The sequence below is a fragment of the Narcine bancroftii genome, chromosome 14 (genome assembly GCF_036971445.1).
Source record: "Narcine bancroftii isolate sNarBan1 chromosome 14, sNarBan1.hap1, whole genome shotgun sequence".
Classification (NCBI taxonomy): Eukaryota; Metazoa; Chordata; class Chondrichthyes; order Torpediniformes; family Narcinidae; genus Narcine; species Narcine bancroftii.
The window spans coordinates 23,082,024-23,101,092 of record NC_091482.1 but is presented as its reverse complement, the minus strand read 5'-3'; the positions used below and the strand labels follow the sequence as shown (position 1 = coordinate 23,101,092).

The window sequence follows — 19,069 nt, the reverse complement described above, 5'->3', positions numbered from 1 at the left end:
ACATAGAAGGAGAGGACACAGTAGAGGATGTTGTGCTGACCCATACATACTGTACCTACCAAAATAAAACTAAACCCTCCCTACCTCATAACCCTCTATTTTCCTTTCAACCATGTGCCTAGGAAGAGGCTCTTAAATGCCCCTATTTTTCCAGCCTCCACCACTGTCCCTGGCAAGGCATTCCAGCCACCCACCACACTCTGTGTAAAAAAATTGTACCCCTAATGTCTCCCCTAAACTTTCCGCCCTTTATTTTGTACAGATGTCCTCTGTTGTTTGCCACTCCTGCCCTGGGAAAAAGGTGCCTTTAGAACTTTATTAAGTCACCTCTCATCCTTCTTCGCTCCAAGGAGAAAGGCCTTAGCTCTGCTAAAGTTTCCTCATAAGATCATTTTTTCAGTCCAGGCAAAATCCTGGTAAATTTCCTCATCATAACCTCCACATCTTTCTTGTAATGAGGTGACCAGAACTGAACACAAAATTCAAAGTACGATGTCACCAGAGATTTATAGAGCTGCAATATTACCGCATGAACTCCTGAACTCAATCCACCGATTAATCGGCCTTCTTAACTTTCCTATGGGCTCAATCCTCTTTGCATGTGTAATTTCATGTCATGAATGGTTAATGGTACCATTTGTGGAAGAAACCCTAACCCATCTTTATCTAGATGAGGTAAAAATGAGGTAAAAATCTGGCATCATCTTCCTCCATGAATTTAAATATTGAGACATTGGAACATTCATCTCTGAGACACATAGTACATGGAACATAGAAGGAGAGGACACAGTAGAGGATGTGCGGCGTCCTTGCAAGATCTATGGATTTGGAACCCAAAGTCCCACTGTTCTTCCACACTGTTAAGTATCCTACCATTAGCAATAAACTCAAGTTTGACCTGCCACTTTTCCGCCCAACTCTGCATCCTCTCTAAATCCTGTTGTAACCTACAGCACCTCCAACCTTTGAATCATCTGCAAACTGACTGACCTTCTCAAGGTTGTTTATGTAAATCACAAGGAGCAGGGATCCAGAACAAATCTCTGTGGATCTCCACTAGTCACTGACCTCTACACGGAATACTTCCCGTCCATTGCTTCTCTCCTTTTTCTATATGCAAGCCAATTCTAAATCCATACAGCCAAGTTTCCATGGATTCCATGCCTCATGACTTTCTGAACAAGTATCCCATGAGGCAACTTGTCAAATCCCTTACTAAAATCCACCTACACCACTCCTACTGTCCTACCCTCATCAATTTCTTTTGTTACTTCTCAGGAAATTCATTTATGCTTGTGAGGCATGACCTTCCCCTCACAAAGCCATCCCAGAGAAGACTGTACTTCTCTAAATTCTCTATTCTCCCTATTATCTTTTTTTTAATAAACAAGGGTCCAATCCTCGGGCACCGCCTCTGTGGCCATGGAGGACACAAAGATTATTGCCAACACCACAGCAATCGCTTTCCACTTAGGGTATAGCTTTTCCAGTCATGAGGACTTATCACTCCTAATGTTGTTAAGAAGATCCAGCACTTCCTCTTTCTTAGTCCCTCAGCTTGACCAAAGTCCTTTTCTCTGGTAAATACTGTATCAAAGTACTCATTTATGAACTCCCCAACCTCTTCCACCTCTAAGTACATGTGACCTCCTTTATCCTTAAGCGGCCCTATCTTCACTCTCGTCATCCTTCTGTTCTTCACGTATGCATAGAATTCCTCAAGGATCATAATCCTACTTGCCAAGGCCTTCTCATCTTGCTCTTCTAAACAAGGAGGAAAATTAAGTGGGGTGTAAAATCACCATTGTCTGTTCGTCACTAGATTGGATGAAAATTTCCCTTGAGCTCATCATATAATGAAAGCAATAAATTTTCTTTGAAACCAATGAATTATCCTCAGAATGAAATAATTCCCTGACATGGCTCAGAAAATGGGACCTGAAAAATTATGGTTATTTTGTCAAATGGACTGAAGTCAAGCAGGGATTCAAGAAAGACTAAACAACCGTGTATCTTGGCAAAGTACCAACCATTATTTATATCAAACAAGTACAGATGTGAAAGTGGAAATTTTGCAGCGACAACCAGGGATCAGGACCAGAATTCATGGGGGTGTTGATGGCAAGAAGTGCTCCCAAAGGACCTTGGATGTGAGCAGCTTTCTAATTGGGTCGGATGTTCAGAACTGGAAACAAACAGGACATCAATGCAGTATAATGTGGCCCAAAGTTGTTGTTGGCATTCTCACATGCTGAGCAGAGGCCATAAAGCATGAGTAATGATGGCAAATGGCCCACAGTACTCATTTGATGTCAATTCCATTCCATGGATATGAGTCCCAAGCACGAAAGCAGCTTTGAGTGGAAGACTTCATTCATGTGTGTTAAATGTCCTGACCTTCCCTGGACAAGTCTCTCTGCATCTTCCCTCAGTCCGATCATTTATTTATTTATTTATGCTTACAGATCATTGCCCGGCCTAAATTTGCCTGTCTTTTGTTAATCCTGTCCTCAGACCTCACCCCTGTTTCTAACTTCAATGGGTCCAAGCCACTCTCTAATTTCACCGCCCACCCTCTCCCTCCAACCAGTTACCCAAGCTCCCACTCCACATCTCAAATTTCCCTCCCAGATTGAGTCCTTCTATGATTTCCCCCCACTCTTCCAGGTCCCAAGACTCTTCAAAAACCTCCTTCTCATTATCTTCAAACCAATCTATCCCCAGACCCAGTGTTCTGCATTCCAAGTGTCAAACCACTCTCTAATCCCTGCCATTTTCTCCCTATGCCTTTGGTGCTCCGTGATTAGTAAAGGATTACTTAAGGTTGTATGTGAGTGGGAAGGGAAGGGAAGGTTGAGAACCACTGCTCTTGACCTAATTGTTCCTGAATTGCCCATTTCCTTTGGAGTTATGAAACCATGCACATAACGGGACCAATTAAAACAGTGGTTTTCAACCATTTTTTTAACTCACATGCCACCTTAAGCAATCCCTTATTAATCACAGAACACCTATGGCAATAGGGATTACTTAAGGTGGTATGTGAGTGGAAAGAAAAAAGGTTCAGAACCACTGGCCTAGAATATCTGACCCTCAGATTTGTTTAGTCAGTGGATCTAAGAGTTAACATGCGTTACAGCTAGACTGTTGTGTAGATGTTTGTGGGATGTGACTACAGAAGTTGATCATCTTTAAACAGATCATAATGAAAGTAATTAATGATCAGCATGAACTACAGAGGTTAAAAGTTCAGGGATTTATTATTTCAACATTCAGGAATAGTGGGTAAATGAAAGGTCATGGAAATCAGTTTTGGGTAAACGTGATCACAACTGTTTACCATTATGATGCGCAATTAATAACATTGACTGGTTGGCATTAACATTGACTTCTCCGGTTTCTGTTAAAACCCCACCTCAACCCCAACACCTTGTTCTCGCTCTCTCTTTTTCTCCAGCTCTCTCTTTCTCTCTCTTCTCTTTTCCTTCTGTCTCCTTTCACAGAGCCAAAATCATTTCTCACCTTTCCCGCCTATCGTCTCCAACTAACACAATGGTTCCCAACCTTTTACTTTCCACTCACTTACCACTTTAAGTATTCCCTACGCCATAAGTGTTCTGTGATTAGTAAGTGATTGCTTAAGGCGGGATGTTGAGTGGGAAGGGAAGGTTGAGAATCATTGCTCTAGACCCAATTATTACTGAAATATTTTGCTTGAGAAAAATTGTCATTGGCCCATTTCCTTTGGAGTTATGAAACCGTGTACATAACGAGTCAATTTGGAATGATTAAAACAGTGGTTTTCAAACTTTTTCTTTCCACCCACATACCACCTTAAGCATTCCTTTATTAATCACGGAACACTTATGGCATAGGGAATACTTAAAGTGGTATGTGAGTGGAAAGTAAAAGGTTGGTAACCACTGAACTAACACCTTCTGTCTGTTGGTCCGTAGTCCTAGCCCTCCCATTTGCTTTCCCCCAGCCTTTTTTGTCCCAGCCTTTAATTCAGACCCCTGTCTTTTTACACTCATATCTAACTTTAGGAAGGGCTCAGGCCCGAAACGTCGGTAATATATCTCTACTTCCTATGGACACCGCGAGGCTGGCTGGGTTCCTTCAGCATTACTGTGATTTGACTACAATCAAAGTGTCCGTGTTTCACTGGTTGGACTAAGTGGCCTTCTGGAAGCTTATCCAGATAGGTTTGGAAGTATTCCTAAACCATCACTAATATAGAACGTTTCTGCTTGTTCTACTGAATAATCCTTTGATCCAGGTGTGTGAATCGAATAGATGGAATTATTGACAGGTTTTGAAAAATTATGTCTCTAAATACTACAGAGTAAAACTAGCACATTCCAGACAATGCGGATTTACCTCCCTGTTAGTATCCCATTGATCTTCATGTTATTGTGTGTAACCAAAAATGGGGGAGCTTATGTCAAAAAAGAGCATTATTACATAGATTGTGATTGGTTGGATGTTGTCCATTAGAATTAAGAGTTTAAAACAAAAGCATCTGTGATGGTTCACCACCGGCCTACTGCAGGGGGAAACCTTGGTACTTGCAGGAGTGTAAGGGGACAGGACAACACCTGGCCGGCTGCCAATCAGTCGGCCTGAATGGATCAAGCACCGCCCAGTCAGGTGTCAATCACCCTCCGGGATACAAGGCTGTGCCGGCCTCCCGAGGCCTCCCACTGAGTTGAGCCAGCCTGGCTCTGTGGAGGTTTTTGTGGATTAAAGCCTGTTGTTCAGTCTTGACCTTGTGTGTGTGTCTGATTCTGTCTAACAGCATCTCTCTTTATTCTTCTGTTTTTCTTGTGTCCTTGGAGATTACCTTCATCTCATAAAGGTTTTGGCTCATATTATGTCTTAACTCATCATGTGCAACATGTGCCTGCCTCCGGAAAGGACATGGCACAAATTGCTATGAGAACAAGGGTTCTTTAAAAAAAAATGGGTTTGCTTTTATAAATATGATTAGTTAAATACATTCATTACACTCTCAAAATGTCACAATTGCAGTTGCATGAAGTTTTAAGGGTGTAATCTTCTGATGCATAGGTGCCCTAAACACGTGTTGCATAGTGGTCACATTCATAAAATCCATGACGAAGTGGCGGGCCGTCGAGGGGGTGGGGAGACCAGACTGCCTGCCTGTCTTTCGGGGTTACGTCCGGGGCCGTGTGGTGTTGGAGCGGGAACATGCGGTGTCTGAGGGGACGGCGGCCGAGTTCAGGAGACGGTGCCCCCCCTCCCCCCAGTGTGTGGAAGATGATGGAAATCCTGTTTTAATTTGATGTGTATAGTGTGTAATAGAGAGGTAGTCGTAATTAGTGCCTCTCACAGTTTTGTTGCCACATGTTATGGTGGTTTTTGATTTTAGTTGTAGCTGTGTGTGTGTTTTGTGTTTGTAATGTTGCAGTTTGAATAAAGTTTGTATGTTTCTAAATGACCATGGAAGACCAGGTTTGTATCTGGAGTCAGATGCACTAATATGAAATCTGCTGGGTTCAGGATGATGGAAAGACTGGCTGCATGTAAATTGTGATTTGTGATGGCTGACACCCAATAAATAACTTTAATCCTTTTAGTTTTTAGCATCACAGAAGCTTTTCCAGCCAGTGAAGCCTCTGCCATCCAATTACAGTCAATCAACCTACTATTCCATATGTTCTTGGAGGGTGGGAAGAAACTGGAGCACCTGGAAAAAACCCATGCAGGTCACAAGGAGAATATACAAACTCTTTACAGAAACAAGTCTCTCCAGGCAAGGTTAGCTGGGACTTTTCTCTTTGGAGCATAGAAGGATGAGTGGTGACTTGATGGAGGTCTACAAGATTATGAGAGGCATAGATAGGGTGGACAGCCAGCACCTGTTTCCCAGGGCAGGATCAGCAAACACCAGAGGACATGCGTACAAAGTTAAGGGATGGAAGTTTAGGGGAGACATCAGGGGTAAGTGATTTTACACAGAAAGTTGTAGGTGCCTGGAATACCTTGCCAGGAATGCTGATGGAAGCTGAAATACTGGGGGCATTTAAGCGACTCTTAGACAGACATACGGATGAAAGAAAAATAGAGGGTGTTATGGACCATGGACAGTTTTATTTCTGACCAGGGACACTGGCTGACTGTGCAGCAGGAGAAAGGAGTGCGTGCTGTGTGGTGTGCCGGAGCAGTGAGCTGGGAGAGTGAACAGCTGTGTGGAGCATGAGAACCCCGCGCTGAAGCTGGTGGGCACACTAAGAGCGCGCCTGCTGCTGTCCACCCCTCTCCTCCAATCAGGAGTGTCAAAGACACGCACTGCGGCAGTTAAACTGTCCAGTGCGCTGAGGTACAACCTGTCAGTGAGTTCACCCGACAACTCCAGCTAAAAGGAAGGAGGCTGAGTGGCTCTGTTCACTGGTGTCAGCACTGCTGTTCTGACAGCAGATTTTACACTCAGGTTCCCAGAGTGTGTGTCCGAACTGGGCTTCTCCAGTCCCCTTTGGAGAAGAGGTGTGGACTTTGTGCTAGTGACTAGGAGGTCACTGTGAGAAACTCCCTTGTGAGAAAACTGAAGGTGGTGGTTACCGCATGAGAAATGAAGGGAAGTTTCCTGTATTCACCTGCCAAGGTCAAGTCTGCTCAGTGACCATAGTCATCTCTCTCTCCACATTCAACTCAAAGACCTGTGCACAACTGAATAAGACATTAAAGCCTGGAAACCAGATTCTGTAGACAGTTCTTTTGACTGACTTACTTGACGAGAATGACTTGGGGTTTTGTTTTGGGAGTTTATTTTGGGGCATTTGGGCTTAGACTGTAATGATCTGAGTACTTGTTTTCCATATACACACTATAAATATCCATTGTTAGTATATAGTTGCCATAAAGGCTTATGTTTGGGTGTTAAGTTTATTGAGATAATTATATTATCAACAATTATTAATAAATTTTGAGTTTAACTTACCGTAAATATTCATGTATAATGCGAAAAATTTTCCCCCTTTTCCTCCTCAAAAATAGGGGGGTCACATTATACACGAGAGTAAAAATTTATTTATTTTTTCTGCAGGCGGGTGGGCGAGCGGTAGTCGGCAGTGCGACTCAGGCGGCCGGGCAGGCAGAGAGACGCAAGTGCGACTCAGGAGGCCGGGCGGGCGGGTGAGTGGAGAGACGCCAGCGTGACTCAGGCAGGTGAGGGGAGGGGATCGTAGAATACACGGGGGTAAAATTTTTCCCCCTTTTTCCCCTCAAAAATAGGATTGCATTATACACAGAATGCATTGTACACGAATATTTACGGTAACCCATCTGTTTATGCATCTTTCAATTGCTGCTAGTGAGGTATAACAAGGGTTATGGGGTAGGGATGGTTTAGCACTTTTCTTTCCAGAAAGGAATATATGGGTCGGCACAACATCGAGGGCCAAAGGACCTGTACGGTGCTGTACTTTTTTATGTTCTAAAGCAGCCAATTAGAACCCAGGTCGATGATGCTGTAATCACATTGCGCTAACCATGCCAATAACACTATTGTTCAGGAGAATGGTGCACAGGATGTCTGGGCCAACTTCTCTACAGGAGTGATTTCACTTGGAAATAATGGTTAATGTTATCTGCTCCACATAAGATGTCTTTAATCATGACTTGTGCATCCCGACAATGATTAGTCCTGTTGTGTGAATGATTTATGTATATGTGCTCTGGGAAGTTAGATTACATGAGCTAACAATCTGTAGCATCAAATAGATGAAATAATAAAATTGAAATTCCACAAAATGAAATTAACAAGTTGTTGTTGTTAAACAATGGCACTCGTTTTGTTTAGCAGTTAGCACAATGTTTTGACAGTGCCAGCGACCCGGGTTTGAATCCTGCACTGCCTTAAAGGAGTTTGTACGTTCTCCCCATGTCCGCCTGGGATTTCCTCTGGCGTTCCGGTTTCCTCCTACCTTTCAAAGAAAAAATGTATGGGGTGGGGGGGGTTGTAGGCTAATTGGGTGTAATTCGGTGGCACGGGTTCCTGGGCCGGGAGGCCCTGAATGTTTAAATTTAAGTAATGCCATTGCTCCTAAGCAGACTGTGAAATAATGTCAATTCAGATCGCAAGGTTTTATGTTTCAAATGAAAACCCAGCAGTGCGTTTGAATAATAAAATGGCACCTCAAATTTATACCCCTAATTCTGGAAGATTTTGGGAAAGCTGAGATTTGAAAATTCCATCACTGATGCAGGACAAAGTTGCCGTGTATGGATTGTGCATGGACGGATAAAGGGAAGAGTAAAGGGATTATTTTCCAGCTGGTACACAGGGTAGGATCCACTGAGGCTGACAGCGTAACATCACTGAGAAGGGATTTGGAAGTGTAGCTGGAAATGAGCAATATGGATGACGAAGACCAAGGGATGTGAAATGTCTGAGATCTGATATTGTACAGGAGAGAACACAAGCAAATCCAATTCCACAACCTCATTTTGTTTCAGTGATTATATAAAGGGAATGACAGAATTTTAAATTGTAGTTACCATATGTGCTATCCTATAGGACAACCCTGAAATCTCCACCAAGAATGGTTTTAAGCGATACCCTTTGTATAAGATGACCCTAAATCTGGCACTTACCGCTGACCAGTGGATGTTGTTAAAAGCAAATTGCAATAGATTAATAACAATTTGCCATGTAAAGGTTTCCATTTTATTTGGATAATTTAAAATAAGCCGCTGTTGGGTACTGTAACAGGCCATTTAAATAGACAAGAGTCAGTCTTGGTGGATGGACCCTACGGAGGAGCCCTGAGTCCTTGCAAATAACGACGCGGGCATACGCGAGATTGCATCGGAGGCGGCAGGAAGATAGTGGCCATATCGAGACCACCGGCAACGCATGGATTTTCGACCCGGCTTATAGGGCAACCTCCCGATTTTAAGGTGAAATTTTAAAGTATTGATCGTCCTTAACGACAAAATATACGATCATTTGAATTTTGTTTGAAAGGAAAGTGAAAGTGGAATTTCAGTTAACTCCCAATTATCCATCAGCTTGCTGGGTAACCGTGTGAATTTACAAATGCTTGAACTGGAAAATCCTACAATCCCCAATAGAAAAAAAAATTGTGAGATTTTAAAAACTTGTGTTGGCTGTTTATGAAGTCCAAACTTCCAGGCTTCAAAGTCTGCCTTCAGGGAGTACAGCAAGAGCACATTGACTGCAGCAAGAGTAGATTAAAGTTGTTAAACCTTCTGAAGCTCAGTGAAGCTAACAGTATTTACTTTAACAATGCTGTATCCTAGAGAGTCAGACTGCAGTAAATGCAACTCTAAATAAAAATTACCACTGAAGAGTAACTTTGAAAATATCCCTTGGGAAATGGATAAAGACATCACTGAAGAATATGGAGTTGGTGAACATATAATTTGAAGGACAGGGAAGCATAGCTCTTCTACAAGTATTTTGTCTTTGTAGAAAGTAAATAAGGATTTGGAAAATGTATTGCTGGAATAGTTCAATTCATCAGAAAGGTGTAGGCGCATCAGGACTTACTGGTACTTTTATACATGAGCTGGATGCTATCATTTTAAAAAGCAACACAATCCCCCCCACCACACACCATGGAGCCACAGAGGCTGCGATTGTAGTCCAATATTTAGAGAAAGCAAATGGTAAACTATGCTTTGGGCCTGAGCCCTTTGTCAAGGTATCAGCATAAAGCTGGCAGGTGCCTGAATAGAAAAAGTGGAGGGAGAAGAGGAGAGGAGGAAGGGGCACGGAGAGAAGAATAAGCTAGCAGGTAGGAGATCGTATGTCAATATAAGTGGGAGGGTAGAGGAGAAAAGCGCTGATAAGTGATAACCTCCTGCTCCACATTTAATGGGAGACATTGCATGCTGATTAATCAGCCATTGATGGATTCCCAGAGAAATTCATTAAAAAAAAACAAAATTCAGAATCAGAATCCAGACCCAAACCAGATTTCACTGAAAATGCTTGATGATGAGAACCTCGAGATTCAAGATTGACCATCCAGGTCAGCAAAGAAGCAAAGAAAAAAATTATACCGATTGAATGCAGTGGCCTCATGTGAAATGAAGCCCAGCAATGACAGGCAAAGCCAGAAATCTCATCCAAAGAAACTGAAACCATAAGTAAACCAGTGGATTATTTCAACTAGAAAGCAGCATGGACTGACCTTGGAATTCTGAAAGAGCTTTTTTGGCTGCTTTTGTTCTTCACATTTAGGAACACTGTGATCAAAAGACGCACCTGTAATTATTGCCCTGATCATAGGTAATGGACAAGGGGCTTCAAAAGGAATAATACTGCTACAGAAGCAGTTTAGCCAGGATTTGGACATGGAAGAAATTCCAACAGTAAAAGTTGTGCCACAAACAGAATGGGTTGAACACTTCAATGGAGAAAATAAGGAGTGGCTGGCCCTGATGGCTGTCAACCAGGATGCAAGCTGCTTTCTGACAATGAGGCTGCATGTGGGGGATTGCAATCAAGAATATTGATGATGACAGGGCTCTTGCCATTGTCTTCATGGACTTTAACAAGGTATCAAGATAGGCTAGTCAAGAAGGTCATCGCTTGGGTTTGAAGGTGAGCAGGCTTATTAGATGCAAGGTTGGCTTGGCGGTAGGAGACATAGGATGGCAGTGGATGAGTGATATTCAGATTGGAGGCCTGTGACCAACGGTGTGCCACATTGATCAGAACTACATCCATTGCCAATTGTCACCAATATTAACAACTTGGATGGCCATGTAGTCCATATGGTTCGTAGATTTATGAATGTCAACAAAACTGGTGGAATACTGGACTGTGAGAAAGTCTGTTTGTGATATCAACTGGATCTAGATGAACTGGGATAGCGGAGCAATTAATGGCAGACGGAATTTAACACAGAAAAATGTGAGGCACTGCAGTTTGGTAGATTAAACCAAAGCAGAACCTACACAGTGAATGTAGGCTGCTGAAGCGTATTATAGAACAAAGTCGCTGAGGGCTAATTCAATGAAAGTGGTATTGAAAGCAGACAGGGTGGTGAAGAAGGCATTTGGCATGCTTGTATTCATCTGTCAGGGCACTGAGTACGGGTGCTGGGACATAATAATGCAAGGGTACAGGACATTGGTGAGACCAGCCTTGAAGTATTGGTGACCAATTATTGGAGAGTTGTCATTAAACTGGAAAGGATGCAGGAAAAAAACACATGAATGTTATCAGGACTGGTTTGCTTGAGTTATAACAAAAGGCTGGATAAGTTGGAACCTTTCTCTCTGAAAGGCTGAGGGGTGACTTTATAGAGGTTTATAAAATCATGAGGGGCATAGCTAAGTCATCGTCATTTTTTGCCAGGGTAGGGAGAGTCGGCGTCAGAACGAGTCTAATGGGGGGGGGGGGACATTAGGGAAACCGCGAGGGGGGGAACACGAACTGATGCTCGAAGACGTGTGTGGAGACGAAACCACATGACGCTAGTGCTGCGGGTGGATGGGTGGGGGGTGCACAATAACTCATTTGCGGGGACATGGCCCGCAAATGCCCCCCTCCATGATGCAAAGCCTCCTGGTCAGGAATTCTAAAACCAGAGGGCACAGATTTAAGGTTTGAAAAGACCTGAGGGACACTTTTTCCCACACAGAGGTGATGGGCATATGGAACAAGCTGCCAGTGGAAGTGGTCGAAGGGGGTATACTAACAAATTTTAAAAGAGACTTACTCGGATACATGAATAGGAAAGGTTTAGAGGGATGAGCTTAGCTTGGTTGACAAGAAGTTGGGCTGAAGTGCCCGTTTTTGTGATTCTACAACACGCTTCAGTGTTGAGTGGAGAGGAAGAAGTGTGAATACAGCTGTGTTGGGTTTTCACCGTTCATTCCTTCCCAGTGTTGAGTCATTGTTGAATAATTTGGAGCAGCAAGGTGCTTCATCCATGAAGACCACTTCTGCCACTATTTCAAACAAAAGAAAGTCAATCAATGAAATAAATCAACTTTTTGGAATGAGTTGGTCAAGAATCAGCAATAACGAAAATGCTGTGCAAAAATTTATAATGTGCCTCGCATCATCCTTGGAGGTGCTTTGCTTTCTTACCCTGGATAATCAAAAATTGACTGTGCTATGTTCAGCCCAAGCCCCGAGCAATACAAGTTGCTCTGGATCTCGCACCAAGATCAACATTTGGAGCAGGAGATTTGACTGTTCATGACAACACAAGCCAGCCGAAGGCAGGCCCAGACCATTAACCAGCCAAGTAGTTCTGAGCCTGGAAAACCAACCTCCAGGGTGTAAGTCTAAATTTCACAAACTGAATTACTGTTAAAAAAAACTGGAAATTTGTGTCCGGCGCCAAAAATAATGATAGGGGGAACTGCCAAATTCTGTAAAAAATCCACCTCGTGTTCATCCCTGGTTGTTCTGACCTGAATGATTCCAGGTTGGAACAAGTTTCTTCGAGGTTTGGAGGCTATATCTGGCATGAGCGCCAGCAAGTTGTGTGTTATTTCTGAAAAAGTGAGGCTTATTCAGAATGGAAAACAAAAGCTTATTATTCAGAAAATGTTTGTTGGTATTGACAATCTTTATCAAATGAGTAGCAGGCTGATCTTTGAATAGCTTTATGACCTTTGATTCTTTTTTTTTAAATTTTTTTTTCACACCATAAATCACATTAGCCATGATATACACTTTTTCTTTTTCACACATATACAGTGACTTTTTCTCTCCCCCCCCTCCCTCCTCCCAGGCCACCCCCCCCCCCCCACCCCCCCCCTCTCATCCATTTTAGGTATACAATCTAGGATTCTTGAAAGGTCAAAAACCTGGTCAAGATTTGTTCAGCTGAAGATTTTAAAAACTCATTTTCATTATACGATGCGATTGATAAAGAATTTAATTCTATTACATGACAATAATGGAAACTTTACCTTTACATTTTCAGAATATTAGCTGAATTGGAAAGTCCTCTGATTGCTTTTCACCTTACAGACCTAAGGCCCTTGTAATCACTCAGCTCAGTGATGAATCACGAGGTGTTTTTGGCGGAATTTGGCGTTTAATCTGTCATTTCTTTTTGTCACTGATCACAAATTTCCATCTTTTACTCTAAATTCAGCTATTGGAATTTAAACTAACACTCTTTTTCCAGCTGGGTTAATTCTTCGAACATTTTTAAAATTTAGCAATGGTGACTGGTCATTTCAGCCCACGAGCCCGTGGCCGCCCAATTACACTCAACTGACCTATGTTTCAAATGGTGGGAGGAAACCGGAGCCCCTGGGGTGGGGGAGGGGGGGAACCAACACAGACACAGAGAGAATGTTCAAACTCCTTACAGTCAGCATGGGATTCGAACGCCAGTCCCAATAGCTGGCGCTGCAACAGCATTGCGCTAACTGCTATACTACCTCTGCGGCCTTTGGCTGGCTTTTGTTGTGTGCCTCCTTTCTCAGAGATACAGTGATGGAAACCTTCTGCCACTTGCCTACGTAATGGAGGCAGTTTACGGTAGACAATTAAATAACTACTTTTTTGAGATGGAAAGGAAAGCAGAGCACCCAGAGGAAAATGGATCATCATCTCTGAGGGTCAGAATAGAAACTGGGTCAGTGAGACACTGGTACTACTAGCTGAACTACCGTCCTACTCGACAAAACACTCTTGAAATTGTAAGACTTCTTGTCCAAAATTCAGCAATGGATAAATAAAGTAAATCATCCTACATATTACAGGGAAAGCAGAAAGCCCTATTTACAGTCAACAACTCCACCTCTGTCCCTGGGAACTTTCTGAGGAAGTTTAGCCTGTCCCAAAAATTTTTAGTTGGAATGTGTAATTGATCGGGTTTTGTCAACATTCTGACAATAAAAGCATATTTTAAAACATTTTTAATTAAAAAATGTAAAGCATATTTTTCCCACATCAGGATAATTTCCAGCTCATTTCAGGAACTTTGATCAAGCATTTCCTGTCATGGGTGACCCTTTGCAACTTCAAAGCAAGCTGTAGGTTTCTGTGAGGGGCGCTGGACAAAGTGGCGACTCTGTCTGCCTTACGGCAGACAAAAGTTAAAGAATTTCGTGCATGTTATATTCCAAATGTAGAATCACATGACAATAATGGAACCTTTACCTTTACAAAGTTCATCAGGGCCTCTGACATGACGCCATTCCCTGTGTAGCACTCCTCTTGAACCACTGAATTAAAACCACTTTGCCCTGGTTGGACACTCCCATGACAATATGTGATTTTTCCTCCAACCCAAGGCCAGTCTCAGTAAAGGCAAACCATTCATCTGATCTACACTTCCAAAAATCTGCAACACTGATAGCTTTGCACCTTAGTTACAATTAAAAGATAAATGCAGTCTCCAATAATTAGAGCCCCTCACCTGAGTCATTTTAACATCTCCTAGTGGATACACAATTTCTATGCAGATGTACTTAATTTCCAACTACAAAGTGGACAGGCATTATGATGAGCGAGGTAGCAAGTTAATGTTGCGTTGTTTGTAATCTGTGCAGGGGCAACATATATGTGTAAGAACCAATGAAAACGACCCACTTTTATTTTCAGTTCAGACTCTTAAAGGTCATAAAGGGAAGAGATATTCATTTGATTTTAATTCAGAGCACTCTCATGAGAATGATTCCCGTCAATTCCAATTTAATTGAACTGAATGTTAGTTGATAACAAGGAATTCTTCCACTTGGATTGAACAAAATGTAATATGTCCAACATAAAGCCATAAGAATGTAAAGCATCAGTAGAACTCCAAATAGAATGGACTTGTAAAACTGCAAAAGGAGTACATTCTCAAATCAATACAGTAGAAGTCCAAAAATCCAAACTGCTTGGGGAATGGGTCTTTCTGGATTTTCCGGATTCTCAAGCAGTACTTTTAAAATTCAAATTTAAGGAGTAATAAAGAAGAGATGAATTTTGATAACTTATTCATTATTTATTGCAACACGCTTCATTTATCAAAACGAGCAGCTTTGGAGAAAAATGCAGTCAACAAGCACAGTTGCTCGTTGCCGTTGTGCATGTATGGTCCTGCACACAAAAGCTGGCTAAGTTTTAAAAGGATGAGAATTTTCATAAAGTCCGGATTGTTGGTTGCTCCATATTTCCGACATCTGGAATTTTTGACTTCCACTGTATTGGAAATATGTATTGGAAATAAGTAGACCATGTCTTCACTGTTTATTTCCCTGCTACACACACTGCATTCTCATTCAATTCATTAATACGAAAGCATATTAAATATTGCCACAGGCACAAGCAAAAAGACGGATAAAAATTAATGATGCAATAATTCTAGTATTTTGCACATTTCAAGGTTTGTCACTCACCTACTCGGCCGATAATCTGGAATGGATCGATCCAGAGAAATCTTGTTACTCAAGTAAGTATTGTATCCATATTTTTCATATACTCCCGCGGCTTCTCTTTCCTCTTCATTTGTCAGTGTAGCAGGCAGTCCTCCCTGTCCACGGCCGCCAAACCCTTCAATGAGCCCGAGGGACTTGGACAATCCTAAAATGGGAATCGATGAAAGGGAGACTAATATGTCAATGGTGCAATTGATGGTGCATAAGATGGAATTTGAAGCTTAAAACTGTCACTCCAAACCATCTGATAAGCCAAGTATAAAATCTGAACCTTAATATCCTGTGGTTTAGAGTGAGCCCCATGGCGATGAAAAACAGCATAAAACTCTCACAGTCGCACCACTAAATATTTTTCAACTGAAACTTACATTTGGGAAGCTGGATTAATGGTAATCTGATATTAAAACAATAAACCTGTCTAAATAACAGCACAGCAAACAAAGCTAATGATCTCCATTTACACCAGCTGACAGGGTTTCTTGGATCCATGCTTGTTCCTGAACAAACATCACTAATGTTTATGTTACACCAACTGAGAATGTTTGATGCACATTATGGTAATTGACAGTATTTTGCCATTTCTTGAAATGAATTGGCTAAATTTTAAATGCGTGCTTAACAGCATCACTCCACTGGTCAATGGGATGGTTGATAAAGGACCACTGGGCCAGTAGGCTTTCAGTGGTAAGTGCCAGACTTGGGGTAGTCTTGACCTGATATTTAGGCAGCTCACTGCCTACCCAAATGTTGTTGCTCAGCATTCAGGCCACAGCTCCAGGCAAATAAGCCCGTAATGTGCAAGGCTTAAAGATTTGCAAGGTGAACACTAAATCTGCAGACGCGGTGGCCTTATTACAGTGAACAAAAGAGCTAGAGAAACTCAGCAGGTCATGCAGCATCCGTGCCTCCTTTCTGCTGGAGAGACTGGACACAAACTGGCAGATCACGGTGTTGAGCACCTTCGCTCTGTTCACTGCAACAACAAGGACCTCCAGGTAGCCAAACACTTTGATTCCACACCACATTTCCACACTGGCATGTCTGTTCGTGACTTCATGCACTGCCAAGTTGAGGTCACCCACAAACTGGAGGAACAACACATATTCTGTCCAACCAGACCACATCCATAAAAAGTTCTCCAATTTCCATCAACACCCACCCTCAGTCTCTCCCTTTCCCTCATCTCTTTGTCTCCCTTCCTCTAGCTCCCCAGCCCCTTCCCTTCCCTTTCTTCTACCATCAGAGAGCTATCTTTCTTGGCTCTCATCAGCTCTTCCCCCATCATCCCTCTGCCTCTTCTTTCCCTCTCCCAACTATATCACCAATGACCTGTTAGTCGGTACACCTCTCCCTTCCAGCTGCCACTGTTTTATTTGGGCGTCTGCCCAATTTTTAGCACTCCTGAAGGGTTCAGGCTCGAAACTTCGACTGCCTTTTAGATTTTCTGGATGTTGAGTGTCAAATTGCATTTATCCAGCACTTTTGAGAACTGTGTTAAAGATTTTTACGTGCTGATATGGCATGCATATTCAGTTCAGGGCCCCAAACGGGCCTTTCAAGTGAAGCAACACTTCACTTGTGTATTTCCAGGAGTGATCTGCCGCATTCCGTGCTCCCTTTGTGGCCTTCTCTACATTAGAGTGGCTGGACGCAGATTGGGAGATTGCTTCGCTGGGCACCTTTGCTCTGTCCGCACCAGTGACAGGGACCTCCCAGTGGCCAACCATTTCAATTCTGTGTCCCACTCCCGTACTCACATGTCTGTTCATGGCCTCATGTGCTATCCCACCAAGACTACCTATGCATAGGAGGAACAGTACCTGATTTTCTGCCAGGGCAGATTAACATCGGCCTCCAGTTTCCGCTAACCTACTCTCCATTCCCTTTCCCCTTGTCTTCTTTCCTTCAGCTCTCCACCCCCTTCCCTCTCTATTCACAGGGCCATCTCTCCTCTCCCTTACTTGCTGCTATGCCCTCCCCCCTTCTCCACCTGTACTTCCTGCCTTTGCAGCCATGCTCCTCTCCCCCTCCCCCTTACCCTTTACTTTGGGCAACTGCTGACAGTTTTCCATATTTTTCATAAGCCCAATTCACTTGCTAAACCAATCACCTCCTCCCCTCTTGGTCAAGCCCAAAATGTTGGTTATGTATCTTTGCTATCTCTCTAACATTGTGTTTTCACTTTTGCACATTTCTGTGCCAGGAACATGCTGAAACTAATTTCCAACAGAAGGATTTCAATCCTAATGCTTTTGAGCTATGGATGTTAAAAGCAGGTTAGTCATTTCCCATCTGAATTATTTCCTTATAATTCAATTCCTGGACCATGTTCATCTTTCCTATGGAAGAGCGAATCTGACAAGCGATTCTTTGTGCCTTGTACAATTTTATTCCCTTTCATTTCGATTCAAAGCAGGAACTTCGTCTCCACAGGTACTGACCAATAGTAACCTCTCTTCAATTATCCAAATGACCTAAAATATTTTGAAATGTATATTAAACTTGAAATAAATAAATAGCCGATGTGATGATCACTACACCCTTAATATATATTTTGTTAGCCTTTTTTATTCACGAGTCAGTTGTGAAACATGATTCAACTTTACAGTCTTAAATTGTCAAGGATATATTTTCTTCTGATAATTTGCCAATACTGGTCCCTCAAACTGGTTTTTGGTAATTAAGCTGATATTATTTTTGCAATGATCATTGTCGTGGGTTTTTAAACAGCGTTCAGTGGGTCGCCACATCTCATCTTTCATTTAAACATCTGACACTGACAGTCACAGAATTGGAGAATGGAAACAATTCAGGAGGATATTTGGCCCTTTGAGTTCACGTTAGCTCTCCACACGAGTATTGCAGTCAGTCAAATTCTCCTGGCCTTTCCCTGTTGTCCTCCAATTCTTCATCCAGTATAAGCCCAATCCATTTGCTAAACCCTTTTGTCAAGTTATAGATTCCAGATATTCATTGTATTTTTTTAAAAGCTTCCTTCATACAAATCCAATTCTTTTCCTTGTGTGTCCTTCAATGTTTGTCCCCTCTGCCCATGGGTTGTTTTTGTCTACTCTTCTCACACCCCACATTATTTTGAAACGATCACATATTTTGTTCCACTTGAAAAAAGCAGGACAGTCATTCATGTGGTACTGCCGAGACTTTATCTTACAACAGGTGGCCAAAAGAGGTGATTCAATACTGAAGTCTGGCATCGCCCTTTGGTCACCCCTTATTGATTGCGCATCCTTATGTTCTGGTTCGCTGAACCAAGTCTATATCCTTTGATTACCCAAACGTTCAAAAGTTTACTAATCTCTGTTTGAATATACTCAGTAACCGAGACTTCAGAGCATTGATTTGAAACATTCTTCAGCTGAAGAATTTTATCCTTGTTGAATTAATTGTTAACAGTATATTTTATGTTTGTGATCATTGAGGCAGAAAAAAAATCAACTCTTTATCAACCTTATCAGGCCCCACAAATATTTGCATATTGCAATGAGATCCTGGCTTATTCTTTGGAATGCTAGAGAATATAAGCCAGTCATCTTAACCTCTCTGCAAATTGGAAAAATGCTTTCCTTGGGTTACATCTAGTGAAACTCCTCTAACTCTAATACAAATATGTCCTTCCCTGGGTCGGGAGTCCAAACCTGTGCACAATATTCTAAATGCA

The 19,069-nt window shown here is 42.3% G+C and overlaps 1 protein-coding gene across 1 annotated transcript in view; it reads right to left on the bottom strand.

The window, feature by feature from the left end:
* galnt17 (polypeptide N-acetylgalactosaminyltransferase 17) overlaps positions 1-19,069 on the bottom strand; it is a 309,637-nt gene that overhangs the window by 263,918 nt on the left and 26,650 nt on the right. The window contains exon 2 of the mRNA XM_069912162.1: positions 15,352-15,535. Coding sequence (XP_069768263.1) covers positions 15,352-15,535 — 184 coding nt within the window. The remainder of the gene's footprint in view (positions 1-15,351; positions 15,536-19,069) is intronic.